This window comes from Sus scrofa, chromosome 2, assembly GCF_000003025.6.
Source record: "Sus scrofa isolate TJ Tabasco breed Duroc chromosome 2, Sscrofa11.1, whole genome shotgun sequence".
Lineage (NCBI taxonomy): Eukaryota > Metazoa > Chordata > Mammalia > Artiodactyla > Suidae > Sus > Sus scrofa.
The window spans coordinates 7,796,443-7,812,902 of NC_010444.4; the positions used below are offsets into that span (position 1 = coordinate 7,796,443).

General features: G+C 58.4%; 3 protein-coding genes across 5 annotated transcripts; 1 reads left to right on the plus strand and 2 right to left on the minus strand.

The window, feature by feature from the left end:
• On the minus strand, positions 2,230–5,513 carry PRDX5 (peroxiredoxin 5). Its single transcript, NM_214144.1, is given in 6 exon segments — positions 2,230–2,461; positions 2,570–2,631; positions 2,761–2,799; positions 2,873–3,004; positions 4,035–4,169; positions 5,328–5,513. Coding segments are annotated over 6 exon segments (489 nt in total). The 5' UTR covers positions 5,343–5,513; the 3' UTR covers positions 2,230–2,355.
• On the plus strand, positions 5,742–7,114 carry TRMT112 (tRNA methyltransferase 11-2 homolog (S. cerevisiae)). Its single transcript, XM_003122572.5, has 4 exons — positions 5,742–6,314; positions 6,426–6,527; positions 6,658–6,747; positions 6,835–7,114. Exons 1-4 carry the CDS (start codon positions 6,237–6,239, stop codon positions 6,940–6,942), a joined length of 378 nt encoding a protein of 125 aa, XP_003122620.3. The 5' UTR covers positions 5,742–6,236; the 3' UTR covers positions 6,943–7,114.
• Positions 7,062–16,426, minus strand: ESRRA (estrogen related receptor alpha). Of its 3 annotated transcripts, none has more exons than XM_005660695.3 (7): positions 16,218–16,426; positions 14,441–14,777; positions 9,951–10,067; positions 9,681–9,809; positions 8,894–9,061; positions 8,523–8,792; positions 7,062–8,116 (listed from the first exon to the last, which is right to left on the minus strand). In XM_005660695.3, exons 2-7 carry the CDS (start codon positions 14,763–14,765, stop codon positions 7,857–7,859), a joined length of 1,269 nt encoding a protein of 422 aa, XP_005660752.2. In that variant the 5' UTR covers positions 14,766–14,777; positions 16,218–16,426; the 3' UTR covers positions 7,062–7,856.

Here is a 16,460-nt window from a genome sequence, read left to right on the forward strand (position 1 = left end):
GCCTGGGAACCTTGGTGCACCACACATGCGGCCTTAAAAAAAAAAAAAAAAAAAAAAAAAAAAAGATGGAGGGAGTTCCCGTCGTGGCACAGTGGTTAAGGAATCCGACTAGGAACCATGAGGTTGCGGGTTCGGTCCCTGCCCTTGCTCAGTGGGTTAACGATCCGGCGTTGCCGTGAGCTGTGGTGTAGGTCGCAGACGCGGCTCATATCCTGCGTTGCTGTGGCTCTGGCGTAGGCCGGTGGCTGCAGCTCCGATTCGACCCCTAGCCTGGGAACCTCCATATGCCGTGGGAGCGGCCCAAGAAATAGCAAATAGACAAAAAAAAAAAAAAAAGATGGAGGCTGGGCTTGCCCTGGTGGTGAGGGGCTGCCAGGGAAGAGGAATAAGGGTGCCAGCCCGTGAGGGGCCCTAGGACCCGCCACCTACACTAACAGAGGTGAGGCCCAGGATGCTCCCCAGGTGAGAGGATGGGGACAAGACCGCTCACCCGTATGCATGCAGTGACGATGAGGGAAACTACATACACCTCAGTTGCTTCATCTTTTCCCCCTTTTTTCCGCCATCCCCAGGCCAGGGATGGAAAGCAAGCTGCATTTGCAACCTATGCCACAGCTCCAGCAACACCAGATCCTTAACCCACGATGCCGGGCCGGGGGTCGAACTGGGGCCTTCACAGAGACAGGCTGGATCATTAACCCACTGCGCCACAGTGGCAACCCCACTCAATTGCCTCATTTTATGATGAGAGGATTGAGAGATGGTGTCCGGGAAAGGAAGAGCCTTCCTGCCTTCAGGTCCAGGACAGCACCATGACTCCGGGCTTGGGAAGCTGGAGGGGTGGTCAGCCCCCTGCCCTGCCCCAGCCCAGGACCTCTGAGGGGTGGCAGGGGGTGGGAGAGAACTAAAGGGACAAAGGCCAGTGGGCAGGCCGTCTCAGGCAGGCTGGGCAGCGGCCACCCTGCAGGGAGGCTGGACACCACCTCAACCATTCACCCCTTAGGCCTCCAGCCCACTGGCCCTGGACTCGCCCTTCCGGCCAACACCCACCAGGGCCCCCGTCTCAGCCCCCACCTCCTGGACACCACTCGGTCATCCAGCCTTCCCAGGGCCTGAATGTGGAGCCAGATGGCACCAGGCCTCTCCCCGCCTCCGCTCACCCAGCACACAGGAGCCCAGGTATGAATCTGACCTGTCACTGTCCTCCAGATACCACTCCCCGACCTCAGGGACCCACAGGGTCAAAGATAAGCAGCTCCCAGGCTTGAAAGGACCCCTGCCCTCCCGGGATCCTCCCACTCAGCCAATCCCTTGTTATAGCACCTTGAGGCCACTCCACCCTCTGTATCTGGGATCACATTTTTTCCTAGGCCACGAGCACCAGTATCTCAAGGGCTGTGTCTGCCAAGAGGCCTCTCCTTGACCTTCCCCGGCACCTCTGAGTGCAGTGCAGGCAGGGCAGCACCTCTCGTGACTAAAGCTTCTGGAGGCCAATGGATTGGCTCAAATTGTAGCTCAGTGGTTAACAAATCTGACTAGGAACTAGGAGGTTGCAGGTTCGATCCCTGGCTTTGCTCAGTGGGTTAAGGATCCGGCGATGCCGTGAGCAGTGGTGTAGGTTGCAGACGTGGCTCAGATCCCACGTTGCTGTGGCTGTGGTGTAGGCCGGCAGCTACAGCTCCGATTAGACCCCTAGCCTGGGAACCTCCACATGGGAACTCCTCTCAGTGGCTGAATGAGCAGGGCCTACGTACCAACCCTCTCTGTGCTGTAACAGGGCAGAGGCGGTTCACAGCCCACAGGATCGTGGATCACGTTGAGGATTTTACACCTCAAGCATCTGCCTTCCGTGGAGCTCATCTAAAAATCACTGCGTGCTGTCATGGCTTCTCAGGGACCAGAGGCAGGGACCCCTCCACCCAGGCAGAACCAACACAGCCTCCATCGTGCAGCCCTTTCTGCCCATCAGATGGTGCCCGGGGGTACCATCAGGGGACATGGGTGCACCCAGAGAGGTTCGGCAGAGTCTGAAACAAGGGTGGGGCTGAGGTTTGGCCCAGGTCAGGGATGCCTTGGGTGCTTAAAACCCCTCCTCCGAGAGGCTTTCCCTGACTACCTATTGATCAGGGCCTGCTATTAGCTCCTCTTCCAGCCCCTGCCCACTACCCTCGCAGCCTGACTGGCAGGAAGCCTGGCCCTGGGCAAAGCAGCGATTCAAAATCAAGGTGACAGACACGAACCAGAAGAGTTTATTGCAGAAATCTGGCCAAGGTTCCGACTGAGGTGAGCCCGGGGCCCGCTCCCCACAGCTGGGCACGTGAAAAGGGGAGAAAAAATATATCTGGGCTCAAGGCCTCAGAGCTGTGAGATGATGTTGGGGGCCAGGCTGCAGGTGAGGCCTGTGCCATCTGGCTCCACATTCAGGGACTTCACTATGCCATCCTCGATCACCATGGAGAACCTGCCAGAAAGAAAGGCTGGGCCAGGTGCAGCAACCTGGGCCTGGGGGCTGGGAAGGGACATGGGCGGGGTGGCAGGGGCATCCCACGGGGGACCCTCTTATTTTTACCTCTTGAGCCGTCGATTCCCAAAGAGAGACACCAAGGAATCATCTAGTAATAAATCTGTCTCCTGAAAGGAGAGGCGGAGGAGAGGTCAGGGACCCCTGAACCCCCTTGGCTGCTCCCTACATTGGCCACATCCCTCCAAGTCCTTGCTTCCAAGATGGAGGCTGAGGGGCCGGGGACACGGCGCACTCACCTTCCCAAAGGCCCCAGTGGGATCAGCCAGGAGCCGAACCTAAGGAGAAGGTAAAGGTCACGAGAAAAATCTCCCACTTGGCCCCTGATCCCCTGCAGGACCCACAACTCACCTTGCCTTCCGTGTTGTGGGCTCGTCCCCACATTTCAGTGACAAAGACGTCATTAACACTCAGACACGCCACCACTTGGATCCCCTTGGCCTTCAGTGCTTCGGCCTGCTCCACAAACCCTGGAAGGTGGGTCTGGGGAAGGGAAAAATGGGTCAGCAGAGGGATAACTCATCTCCAGACCCTCTCAACTTTCCTCTCTCAACAGCTTTGATCAGACAAGGAGAACTGTGTAAGCCACACTTTCTTTTTTGTCTTGGCCACTAGGAAGCTCAGATCCAAACTTGAGCATTCCTTGGCCAGGACCGCAAACCTCCCTCCCATGGGCTAAGTCTCATTTACCCAAGTCCCAAGTCCCTTCCAGAGTGCCTGTCACCCAGTAAGATCAATGAGAGGTGCTGGATTTCAATGCATCACCCTTTTCCCCTACATTCCTGATACCGGTTCACAGCCCCAACTTATTTTTTAAAAACCTCATATGCTCTCGGAGTTCCCACTGTGGCACAGCGGAAACAAATCCAACTAGGAACCATGAGGTTGTGGGTTCAATTCCCGGCCTTGCTCAGGGGTTAAGGATCCAGTGTTGCCGTGAGCTGTGGTGTAGGTCACAGACACAGCTCAGATCTGGCATTGCTGTGGCTGTGGCGTAGGCCGGCAGCTAGAGCTCCAATTAGACCCCTAGCCTGGGAACCTCCATATGCCATGGGTGAGGCCCCCGAAAGACAAAAGACAAAAAAATAAAAATAAAATAGGAGTTCCCGTCGTGGCTCAGTGGTTAATGAATCTGACTAGGAACCATGAGGTTGCGGGTTCGATCCCCTGGCCTTGCTCAGTGGGTTAAGCATCCAGTGTTGCCGTGAGCTGTGGTATAGGTCGCAGACACAGCTTGGATCTGGCGTTGCCGTGGCTGTGGTATAGGCCAGCGGCTACAGCTCCAACTAGACCCCTAGCCCGGGAACCTCCATATGCTGCTGGTGGGGCCCTCAAAGGACAAAAAACAAAAGACAAAAAATAAAATAAAATAAAATAAAATAAAAACCTCGTATGCTCTCTTAACTACCGCATCATCTACACCCTCTGGATACAAGCTGCCCCGGGACTACATGGAGGTTAGTGAACAACCTCCACATACACCAGGTCTGAGCCCCAGAAGGGGGAGTCTCACCTTGGAACAGCCAGGAGTAAAGGCCCCAGGGACTCCAAACAGCACCCCCTTCTTGCCCTTGAACAGCTCTGCCAGGTTCACCTTTTTCTCAGGCTCCCCTTCAAACACCACCACCGATGGGATGGCATCTCCCACCTAGAGGCAATGACAGCCAGGTAAGGGGGTGGGTGCGAGGGAGGCCAAGGGCACGGTGGTGGGGGCGGGGGGCAGCACAGAGGGCCTAGTAGCCCTGCCCAGTCAGGGGAAGACACCCAGCGGCAAAGTCCAACCCTGTCAGAGCTTCAGAGATGCCTCCCCAGCCGCCACCTGGTTATCCCACACCCTTCAGGTTTCAAGGTGGCCCGATTCCTCTTAAGGGCCAGTTGGTGACAACAGAAGAAGTGGGAGAAGGCCCCCCTGGGTGTCGCAAGAGGTTGAGTAAACAAGCGAACTTACAGGAAAGGAGTGGGATAAATGGGCAGGAGGAAGAGGCCCTAAGGGACCCAGAGGGAAGGGACACTGGCCATGTCTGAAGGTCCCACCCCAAGAAGAGAAAAAGGTAGGACAGCAGAAGAAGGTGGGAGGGTTTGGGAGGAGGGATGCAGGTCCCTATAACCAGAAGGTAGAGAATGAGCAAAGGAATCTCTGGAAGGGGGGAAGAATCAGTGGACCTGGGAGTGTGTGTGGGATTCATGGGGCCAGAGGAGGTAGACAAACCGGAGGAGATTCGGGGGTGAGGGGAGAGCCTCGGAGAAACGCAGCAGTTAGCTGGAGGATGAAGCAAAAGGAGGAGGGGGTCTCAGAAGACGGTGGGGCAGGGGGAGTCCCAAGGAGCTGGGAATGGTCCCAGGAGATTAAACTTGGCAGAAGAGTGGGATATCCAACAGCACGACAGAGCCAGAGGGAGGGTATAGGGGAGGGCACCTATGGGGGCTGGAAAGGGCAAAGGAGATGGTTCCATATGGTGGGGGAAGCCATACTCAATCTCCTGAAACTGGTGGAGACCCATGGAGTGAACGGGGAACGGAAGACGAGGGGAAGGCCCTGGACCATGGGGACTGTCCCAGGTGATGGGGGGTAGGGACCCGAGGCCGGTAAAACTGGCGAAAATGTTGCAGCCACAGGGTCTGTTGAAGAGATGAGAGGGACAGACAGGCGTGAGGTACCTCTAGGGCGGCGGGTTGGGGCCGGAGAGCAAGAAAGAGGGTGTCTCTCTCCGAGACAAGGGGGACGAAGGGCCTTGGAGAAACAGGCGGGGGAGGTGGGGAGGACGAAGATGGGTCGGGGGTCAGGACTGGCTGGTCCAGCAGTCACCTTGATCGGGGCCATGGCTACACCGCGCTTCTCAAATCTCGGACCCTGCCAAGCGTCCACTCGAGGTCTCCTTCCAGGCACCCTCGGCTCCCGCCGCTGCCACTGCTGCACACTCAACGGCAGTCGCCCGGGAGCCCACCAAACCTGCCGGGCTGCGCAGAAGGCGCAGCCGCACCAACAGCCTGCGGAGCCTGGAAGCCCCAACGGCTCCACCCCCACCTAGAGGCTGAGTCGGAGGCCTGCCCAACGGGCTACGTAACCCGGCGAAAGGCGGGGCAAGGGGCGGGGCTTGGACGCCCCAGGTGGCCGGCGAGGCGCCGCCACTGCGCAGGCGCGGGCGGCGCGCGCAGGGGCGGAACTTTCGGCGATCTCGGCGGATTTGATGTAGGGACGGGATCAATGGCGCACCTTCCTGTAGGCGGAGCCTTCCGCTGCCCCGCAGCTTATTTTCCTTCAAGGATAGGGTGCCTGTTCTGATGGGCAGAAGTTACAAATTGGGGCGGTATTTCCGTTCCTTCACCGAAAGCGAGGACGAGGTGGCGAGGGGAGAGAAACGGTGGTGTCAGGCGCCTGTATGCGAGTAAAACATTTTTATTTTGCATTCAACGAAGACTCCTGCATCCCCGCTGTTTTACACGTAATTTGCATTGTACACGATTTGTAGCAATTGGAGGTCTGTCAGCCAAAACCACTGGGCCTGCGTCATAGCAAGCTCCTGCTGAGATGCTTCCGGGAGCCGCGCGTGATCCCATCCCACCTCTTCTCCCGCGAGCGCAAGAAGTTCCAGCAAGTTCGCTGTTTCCGCTCCTCCCACATGTCCGATAGGCTAGAGCGGAGCGGCCGGGAAGTGACGCCAGCGGGATCCGGGCTCTTTCCGGCTCGGGCTTGGCGAGAGCGCGTTGTGGCGACATGAAGCTGCTCACCCACAACTTGCTGAGCTCGCATGTGCGGGGGGTGGGGACCCGTGGCTTCCCACTGCGTCTCCAGGTACCCGCTGTCGGGGGCGACCTCAGGCCCCCTCTCCCGGGCGCGGGGTGGGGGGCGACTAGGAAAACCAGGATCCGGGCTTTGTCTGACTAAAGTCTCTCCGCCCCGCAGGCCACCGAGGTCCGCATCAACCCCGTCGAGTTCAACCCGGACTTCGTGGCGCGTATGATACCCAAAGTAGAGTGGGCGGCGCTTCTGGAGGCGGCCGACACCGTGAGGACCCTCCCTCCCCTGCACGTCCTCGGGGGTGGTGTCCCTGCAGCCCTGTACACCAGGCCAAGGAGCCTGGCCTCGGGGCGAGGGTCGGGGATCCCCAGAGATGATTTAGGCGTCTTGCCCACAGTTGCATCTGGTCGAGGTGCCCAAAGAGCCGATTCAGGGATACGAGCACGATGAGACATTCCTGAGGAAGATGCACCACGTGTTGCTGGAGGTGAGAACCTGCCTGTCACTTGCTTTGCAGCCCTGTACTCACACCTGGAGGCTGCCAGTGCTCAGCTTTGTAACCCTTTTCCTGCAGGTGGATGTGTTGGAGGGCACCCTGCAGTGCCCAGAGTCTGGACGTTTATTTCCCATCAGCCGTGGGATCCCCAATATGCTGCTGACGGATGAGGAAACCAAGACCTAAAACGGTGCCGGGCACCAGTTTGTCATTCTGTGACCGTGTGTGTTTTTGTGTACATAAGTCTTGTTTGCTAGTTCCTTTGTATCCCCGACCCCGGGCCCAGTGACACACCAAACACAGTGTTATTGAGCTCGATATTATATTCTTTTTTCTCATTAAAGGTTCAAAACCAAAAGCGGTTTCTCTTTGCAGCAAATATACATTAAAATAGAGTCTCTGTACAGCCAAGGGCTCTGGGCCCTGGCTTGCCCCATGTCCCTGCGCCTCCCTGGCCAAACCCAAAAATAAATATAGTGTTATTGCTCTGCAGGGCATAGAGGCAGTGCTCTCCCTACCCCCTGAGGAGGCTGGGTGGGAGCTGATGGGGGGGCCCTGGCCACCTCAGGGGTCCAGGGGCTGGAGCCTGCTTGGAGTTATTGCTTCAAGGGGAGGGGGCAGTAATGCCCAATGCAAATGATGAGGAGAAGAGCGAAGAGAGCAGGGGCCTTTGCTCTCCAAATCCCCCTCTGGTCTGGAGAGGAAGTCGGAATAAGCAGCAGCAAAAGCTTCACCCACTGGGAGACTGTGGCCTCCACTCCCTTCCCTCCCTGAGATCAGGCGTCTGCTCCCCCCCCACCACACACACAAACATGTCCCCTGCAGCCCCCTATGGCTTCCGCAAGGCCCCCTACACTCTGGGGGCACGTTATGGCTTGCGAGGGGCAGCACTGTGCCCAGAGCCTGGGCACACGTTGCCAGCTTCTAACACCCCCTGGGAGGGGGGAGGGAGGGCGTAGGGCCTGCTCCCAGGGGCTGATGGTGTTGCCCTGGCCCTGCCAGCAGGCTGTGGCACTGCCCAGACCCCAGCTCTGCCCCTCTGGGTGGACCCTATGCTGAGCGGGTCCTGCCAGCACCCCCACCCGTGCCCAGCCCTTGCCTCAGTCCATCATGGCCTCGAGCATCTCCAAGAACAGCTTGTGCATGGGCACCTTGCCCTCCAGCTTCACCCCATAGAAATGGGCCAGCACTTTGCCCGCTGTCTGGCGAAGGAGTGGCAGCGTGAGCAGCAGCCTGCCTGCCCGCCGCCGCTCAGCCCCGCCTCCGGGGCCTGCCCGGCCAGCTTCATACTCCAGCAGGGCCTCATGCAGAGCTTCTCGCAGCTGCTCCACAGCCTCAGCATCTTCAATGTGCACAGAGTCTGGGAGGAGAGGCAAGAGCCGCTGATTCCAGAAAGGGCAGAGCCATATCTATGGGTACTGCTGGATAGGGACCCAGGCAGGACCCAGACAAGGATTTGCTGGGGCTCCACTCACTGCGCCTGCCCATGAGCCCGGGCCCACCCTCTCTCCCTGAGGTGCAGCCTCCTATCCCCATCACTTCCTCCCACTAAATGGTTCACCTCTCTGCAGAAGGAGGGGCACTAGGGCTCAACTCCTACCTGCGGTTTCTGGGCCTGCCCTTGCCTGGCTTTGTGACTTTCAGCACATCACTCTTCTTTCCTAAGCCTTAGTTTTCCTTGTCTGCAAAATGGGACTGTGCTACCATCAGTGTTAACAACCCCAGGGCCTTATGGAAACACCTGTCAGCAGCTGCCCCAGACTCACCTGAGTTGGCAAGGGCCAGGGCCTTGAGCAAAACATACTCCTCACGCTCCAGCCGCAGGGCCTGCAGTCGCCGCACCAGTTGCAGCAAGGCAGCCCCCAGTTCCCCCAGGCCAGCTGCTCGGGCCCCCTCTTCATCCAGGACCAGGTCCTCAGCAAAGGCCAGCTCGTCCTGCAGTGGCAGTGAGCGCTGGGCCACACCCAACACCAATACCTCCATCCACACGCTCTGCAGTACTGACATCTGGTCAGACAGTGACAGCGACGAGAAGCCTGGAGGGCAGTGGGGAGCAGACCTGGCTGAGCAAGTGCACCAGAGCCAGGGGTGGCCTGACCTACCCAGGGGAGCCCCCCACATCACCTGGGCCCTTTACCTGGGATGCTCTTGGCCCAGCTGATGGTGACCACAATCTCTCGGTCGAAGAGGTCACAGAGGGTAGCCACGGCTGGAAGGTGTCCATCAGGGCCCGCGGGGTCAGGCATGGCATACAGCTTCTCAGGCTCAACCACCAGCAGGTGGGACACCAGTGCATTCACCGGGGCTGCAGTGACAGGTGGAAGAAGCGCTCAAATTCATCACCTTGCCGACCCTTCAAGGTCAAGCATCTTCCCGGAGTCAGTCCCCCAGTGGCCTTCCTCAGTAGCCACTGGCCAGCCAGGCTCAGACACCTCCCTCTGGGAAGGGCCACACCATCTCCCAGGGAAACCACACCAAACCTCCCAGGGCCGGTTCTGAGTGTTAGAAAAAACTTCCCTGCTCCCAGCTGTGCTGTTCCAGGTGTGACACAAAAAAGGTCTCTGGGTTTGTTTTTGTTTTTCTAGGGCCACACAGCATATGGAGGTTCTGAGGCTAGGCGTTGAATCAGAGCTGCAGTTGCTGGCCTACACCACAGCCACAGCAATGCCAGATCCGAGCCAAGCCGCATCTGCGACCTACACCACAGCTCACGGCAACGCTGGATCCTTAACCCACTTAACGAGGCCAAGGATCGAACCCACATCCTCATGGATCCTGATTGGGTTTGTCACCACTGAGCCACGACAGGAACTCCAAAAAAAGGGTATTTTGGGGTCCCAGAGCCCAAGATGACATCAGACAGGCCTCCCATGTCTGAAACCCGCCCCAACCCCAGAGCCCCAAGGTCCCCGCGGTGTTCTCACCTGTCTTCCGAGGGCCTCCAGCTACTGCCAGAGGTCCAGCAGGGAAGGGGCCCGGGAAGGGCAGCGGGTCCACCTCTGGCCGCCGCTTGTACTTCTGTCGCCCACCCCGGACACGGTCCAGACGTACCCCTTGAATTGTAGGACAGGGCTGTGTCCATGGGGCTGGGGCTGGCTTCCTGCGCAGAGCCCGTCTGCCCAGCCCAGTCCACCAGAACTTCCCGGGCCTTGCCCAGCACCCCCCACCCTGCCCAGGCCCCGGCCGGCGCTCACCCTCCTTGAGCATGCCCACCCGCAGGCACTTGGTGAAGCGACAGGCCTGGCAGGCCTTGCGTCTCCGCTTGGTGATCTCGCACTCGTTGGAGGCCGGACAGCTGTACTCGATGCTCCCTGCCAGGAAGAGGCAGGGCTCCAGTGGCAGCCTCCCGGAGCCCGGAGGGGACCCAGCAGACAGAAGAGCCCTGACTCAGCCCGGACAAGCGCCGGTCTGGGGAGAGCAGGAGTGCCATGAGTGGGACGGGGAAGCTGGGGGCAGGAAGGGGCAAGGCCGCAGGGCTGGCACCAGGGGAGTCAGGCTGCATCGGGCCCAAGCCTCTTGTCAAGTCACACCTCTGGGCTGTCCTGCCCTCATCTGCTTTCAAGGGACACAGTGGCCTCCACACTGCTACACCCAGCGGTCAATTCCTGTCCTCATCTTTCTTGGCCTAAAGACGGTCACTTCTAGAAACACCTCGACACTTTGCTTCTTTGGCTTCTGCTTCTAGGACACCACGCTCCTGGGCTTCCTCGCACCTCATGGCCATTTGCTGGTTTCTGTGCATCTACCCGTGGTCCTTCCACGGAAGAGCCCCAGGGCTGACCTCCGACCTCACGTCCACTGACTCACTCCCATGGTGATCTCACCCAGTCATGGGCTTTCAAATCTGTAGCTCTAGGAGTTCCCACCGTGGTGCTGCGGAAACGAATCCAACTAGGAACCATGAGGTTGCGGGTTCGATCCCTGGCCTCGCTCAGTGGATTAAGGATCTGGCGTTGCCATGAGCTGTGGTGTAGGACACAGACGTGGCTCGGATCTGGCATTGCTGTGGCTGTGGTGTAGGTCGGCAGCTGTAGCTCCGATTAGACCCCTAGCCTGGGAACCTCCATATGCCAAAGTGTGACCCTAAAAGGACAAAAGACAAAAGACAAAAACCAAAAAAAAAAAAAAAAAAAAAAAAATACTGTATCACTAGTCTAGACCTGCCTGAACTCTAGGCACAAATCCTAATGCCTCCTGGGCATCTTGCATGTCTAGAAGGCACTGCCAACTTAGCCCATCCTAGATGGGCCCTGGATCTACCCCTCCATCTGCAAACCCAGTTGTCCACCTGCTCAAGTATAAACCCAGGAGACGGGAGTTCTCGTTGTGGTGCAGCAGAAACGATTCCAATTAGGATGCATGAGGCTTCGGGTTTGATCCCAGGCTTTACTCGGTGGGTTAAGGATCTGGCGTTGCCGTGAGCTGTGGTGTAGGCCAGCAGCTGTAGCTGCAATTCAACCTCTGGCCCGAGAACTTCCACATGCTGCGAGTTCAGCCCTAAAAAGCAAAGCAAAAAAAAAAAAGGCAAAAAAAGCAATCCAGGAGACATCTGATTCTTCTCTCCCACTCCAAATCCACTGACAGATCCTGGGGGGTTTACCTCTTAACATGTGCAGAACCTACCCCCTCTGCCCCTGGCAACTGTTTGTTTTGTTTTGTCTTTAGTGGCCACATCTGTGGCATATGGAAGTTCCCTGGCCAGGGACTGAATGTGAGGCGCAGCTGCAACCTACACTGCAGCTGTGGCAACACTGGATCCTTTAGCCCACTGCACCAGGCCAGGGATGGAACCCGTGCCTCTGCAGTGACCTGAGCTGCTGCAGTTGGATTCTTAACCCCCTGCACCACAGCAGGAACTCCCCTGGCAACTATCTCTATCCTTGACCAGTCACTGTCACCTCTCCTCCTGCTCTCTCTCCTTCAGCTACTCACAACAGATGCATCCTATTCAACCTAAGTCATATCCTGCGCCCCCCACCCCGCTCCAAACCCACCAGTGATTTCCCCTCACAGAGCAAAAGCCCAGGCGAACCCCATGGCCTATGAGGCCTATGCCCCTGGTCCTCACCGCCTTTTTTTTTGTTTTGTCTTTCTAGGGCCACACCCGCGGCATACGGAGGTTCCCAGGTTAGGGGTCCAATCGGACCTACAGCTGTCAGCCTACGCCAGAGCCACAGCAACGTGGGATACGAGCCACATCTGCGACCCACACCACAGCTCACGGCAATGCTGGATCCTTAACCCACTGAACAAGGCCAGGGATCGAACCTGCATCCTCACAGATGCTAGTTGGGTTGGTTACCTGCTGAGCCACATTGGGAACCCCCCGCTTGCCACCTTTCTGACCTCACCCCCCTTTGCACTCTGCTGGGTTCAGGGGGCCGACTTAGTGCTCCTCAAACGGGCCCAGCCTTAGGGAGTGCTGCCCCCTGGAAGGAGAAGGCCAGAGGTCCCCGCGCAGACAGCCCGGCCACTTGCCCCTGCTTTATGGTTTCTCATCAGCTCTTGGCACCGTCTTATCAGCTCCATATGTTTATCTTCTTTGTTTTCTGTCTATCCACTTTAGTGTCCGCTCCGTGAGGGCCAGGACTGTCCCCAGCACTAGGAACAGGGTCTGGCTGAATGGATGAATGCGAGGCGGCCCTCCCGGCCTCACAGGGCTACAGCAAGGACTTCATGACACAACCAGCCGCCATGCCCCTAGTGCATTTCTCCCCACAGCCTGCTTTCTCCCACGCCCTACTTGGGCTCCTTCGGCTCTCAAGACACCTCCTCCGGGAGGCCCTCCAGAGCCGCAGACCCAGGTTCCCTGGCTCACACCCTGCTCTTTGCCCTCTCACCACCGCTGTGCTGTAACAAAGGTGTGCAGTTCATCGCTTTCTCTCTCTCCCTTCTGCTGGAACAGAAACCACTTGGGGAGAGAAGCGGCCCTGCCTTAGTCCCAGCTACGTCCCCTACCTGGAACCGTGGCCAGGACAGCAGAGCACATGTCTGCAAAGAGCAAGGATCCTGGAAGCTGCCTGGGACCCATCCTGAGGCTGCCCCTTGCCAACTGTGTGCCCCTGGGCATGGTCCACACCTAAGCCTGTTTTCCCATCGGTAAACCTGGGATGATTAAAAACTCTTTCTTACAAAGGTGAGGGTGAAAACTAAATGGGATCACCAAGGGAGGGTGTTTCCCATGGCTCGCAGCACCTTAAATGCTCAATAAATGATCACGATTTATGGCTGGTGCTTGACAAATATTTATCAACAGGGAACGAAGGGTCCCAGGGTAGGGAGTAGACACCTGGACACGGACCCGGACCCGGACCCAGACCCGGACCTGTTGGCTCACTGGTCTCCAGAGCCAGAGGGAGCACAGAGCTTTTAGACTAGTGGGTCTCAGCCAAGTCACAACTTGCTAGAATGTCACAATCCATCAGGAGGCAGCTGTCCAAAGTTCAGTTATTAGTAATATAAGCAGAGGCAAAGTCTGGCCTTTCTGAGCTTAGCTCTGCACCTCAAGTGACTCAACTCCAAATCCTGTTTCTGCCATCTTCTGCCTTGAACAAAGTTTTGAGAACCTCTCTGAGCCACAGTTACAATAGGGCTGGCACCTTAGAAATTGCTCTGTGGGTACTGAGAGCATAAACGTAATAGGCCACAGTGCTTGGCACAGGGGAAGCAATTAAGAAATGTTTTCTGGGAGTTCCATCGTGGCGCAGTGGTTAACGAATCCGACTAGGAACCATGAGGTTGCGGGTTCGGTCCTGCCTTGCTCAGTGGGTTAACGATCTGGCGTTGCGTGAGCTGTGTGTAGGGTGCAGACAAGGCTCGGATCCCGCGTTGCTGTGGCTGTGGCGTAGGCCGGTGGCTACAGCTCCGATTAGACCCTAGCCTGGAACTCCATATGCCGTGGAGCGGCCAAGAAATAGCAACAACAGCAGCAACAACAACAAAAGACAAAAAAAAAAAAAAAAAAAAAAATGTTTCTTTTGGCCACTCCAATAGCATGTGGAAGTTTCTGGGCTAGGGATTGAACCCACGCCACAGCAGCAACCAGAGCCATGGCAGTGACAACTCCAGGTCCTTAACCCACTGAGCCACCAGGGAACTCCCAAAGTAACCAATGGATTATATAAACCATAAGTTACAGGTATATCGCAAATAATGTCTGTCATCATCTTGCTCATTCATATTTTGATATGCTTTCCTGAGTGAAAAAAGCCTCAGCGAGTACTATTAGCAGGGATGTCTAAAGGTCTTTTTAAAGTTAGGTACTGAAATATGATGTAGCCCCTCTCAGTTACCCATATCCTGCCTTTGTGCTGGGGCTGCTTCAGGGAAATCAACCCCAAAGGGGGCATGTTCTCTGCTGACGAGGTCAGGAGCAGGTACAGGCTGCTTCACGCTTTTCAGAGCCACTGTGGAAGGTGCTGGGCCTGTAGTACCCTGAGACCTGGGAGGCATCGTGAGGCCCGCTCTCATGGCCCACGTCCAATCTATCAGCATATCCCAGTGGCTTTATTTAACTCTTAAGGGAAAGGACATTCCTGGGAGGTAGGAGGGCCTGAGAATTTCAGGCTGCCAACCCCAAGTGGTACTGCAGCAGGCTGGAGGCCTACAGCCACCCAGCAGGGCACCCAGTTGGGCAGTGCCAAGCCCAGAGGGCAAAGGGCACAGGAGCGGGGTGGGGGCTCACCCTGGATGGTCCTCTTGAAGAAGGCTTTGCAGGCCTCACAGGATGCCACACCATAGTGGTAGCCGGAGGCCACGTCCCCACAGACCAGGCAGAGGCGTTTGGGCAAGGAGCTGAGCACCAGCTTCCCACTACCCTGCTCGCCAGGCCCAGCCCCCTCCCCATCCTCCTCCTCCTTGTGGCCTGGGAGGCAGCGGGTGGGAGCTGGGCCAGGGGCCAGGGCCACGGGGGGCTCAGTCTCGGTCTCCGAGGAACCTTTGGGGCTGTCAGGGCTGGCTGGCTCTGCCTTGATGTAGAGAGGCTCGATGCCCACCACCTGGCTGGACATGGCGCTGGTCACCTGCGGGAAGAGACCCGTCAGGTCACAGAGAGGCTGGGATGGGGGATGGAGAACCCTGTCACCCTGGTTGCCCAACCCTGGGCCTGGGGCCAGGTTCCAGGCTCAGTGAGAGGGAGGGAGGGGGGGCAGAGTCCAAGGAACGCTGCCCATGAAGAGGGCCCCCAGCTGTTGCCATGGGAACAGAGTCTCCAGAGCCTCCAGGGCCAGTAACACAGCAGGTTTCCCACTCAGGAGCCTGCTGGAGGCTCGGAAACCCCCTGCACCCACCCAGGACAAAGAAGAGCAGGACCTTAGCCCCTAAACAACCTTAAACCCATCTGGAATTCCAGTTTTCTCCACATGCTGGGGATCTCAGTGACCTCCCCACACCGCGGTATCCTCCGCGAAGGAGTGCAAACTGAGCCACACAAACTCAAGAGCAGTTGATGTGCTCACACCTGGGGTCTCAGGTGTCCTCACCCGCAGACACACTCTCACACACGATCACTCTGCTGGGCAGTGTCACACCTACACATGCCCCTTCCCAAACCCCAGCTCTCACTCATGCGCCCACGTGCTTTGGCACACTCCTCCAGAAGTACACACCTCATAACAGTCACACTCAAGGCTCATAATCCCACTTGCTCACAAACACTCTCACCATGCCCGCCCCCGCCCCCGACCCCAGCAGCACACACACAGGGACATAGACCTTCGTGGAAACACTTTCAGAGCCTTTCACATCTGACACATCTACCCCTCCAGCTACAGGCACACCAGCAGGCGTGGCTCCACCTCCTTGCACACCCCCCTCCCCCAGCACATTCACTCTTACAGTCCTGCTGTCGCAGAGGCCTCCTCCACGGGGCGCCCCGCCCCCCAACCTGCGCACACCTACGGGAAGTTGCCTAAAGTTGCTGCGCCTCCCCTCCCCCTCAGCCCGCGGGGGACCTCTATCAGGTTATCAGGAAGTAATGGGGGAGCGCAAAGGAGGAGGAAGTTCTCCCCAGCCAGTGAGATGACCTTTGACCCAGAGAGAAGGGTGGCCCAAAGCCCCTTCGAGCGCCCCCACGTGGTCTCCAAAGCCCCTTCCCAGGCCGGGAACCCTTCCCATCTTCCACCCCGACCCGCCCCTGGGACTTCGGCATGCTCCAGGTGCCGGACAGAAAAGAACCCTGCCCGGGGACTGGATCTGAGGCCCAAGCCTGACCCTGGCCAGGACCTGCTGCCCGAGCCAGAGCCAGCCCTGGTCCCACGCCGGCGTATTAAGACCTGGACGCCAGATCCCGCCCGGACCCTGACCCCATCTGGCTTTCAACTGGGTTCCGACCGTGACCCGGGCCGGTCCCGGAGCCGGACCCCGCCTGGAGCCCGCCCCCCGCCCGCCTCCCTGCCGCGCTCGCACATGGCCCCCGCGCCCCGCCCGCCCACCCCCAGCGGCGCTCCCCTCCGCCCCCGGACCTGGGGCTCCCGCAGGGCGGGCGGGCAGGCATGGGGGCCGAGCGGCCGGGAGCGCCGGGGTGAGCCGGGGGCCGCGGGCGGCCCCTCCTCCGCCGCCTCCTCGGGCCGCGCCGCCCCGCCGCGCCGCGTCCCCTCACACGGCGGCGCCGCCGGCGGCTTGTAGGACACAAAAGGACATCGCGGCCGCTTCCTACTCCGCTTCCTCCAGCTGACAGCGGGGGCGGGGCTGGCCGTGCGCATGCA

Coding starts and splice junctions, on each gene's coding strand:
- TRMT112 (XM_003122572.5), top strand. CDS start 6,237: ATGAAGCTGCTCACCCACAACTTGCTGAGCTCGCATGTGCGGGGGGTG. Junction 6,315..6,425: donor GCTTCCCACTGCGTCTCCAG/GTACCCGCTGTC, acceptor TCCGCCCCGCAG/GCCACCGAGGTCCGCATCAA. Junction 6,528..6,657: donor TTCTGGAGGCGGCCGACACC/GTGAGGACCCTC, acceptor TCTTGCCCACAG/TTGCATCTGGTCGAGGTGCC.
- ESRRA (XM_005660695.3), bottom strand. CDS start 14,765: ATGTCCAGCCAGGTGGTGGGCATCGAGCCTCTCTACATCAAGGCAGAG. Junction 9,810..9,950: donor GGTGGGCATGCTCAAGGAGG/GTGAGCGCCGGC, acceptor CTACAATTCAAG/GGGTACGTCTGGACCGTGTC. Junction 8,793..8,893: donor CTGGGCCAAGAGCATCCCAG/GTAAAGGGCCCA, acceptor ACTGCCCTCCAG/GCTTCTCGTCGCTGTCACTG.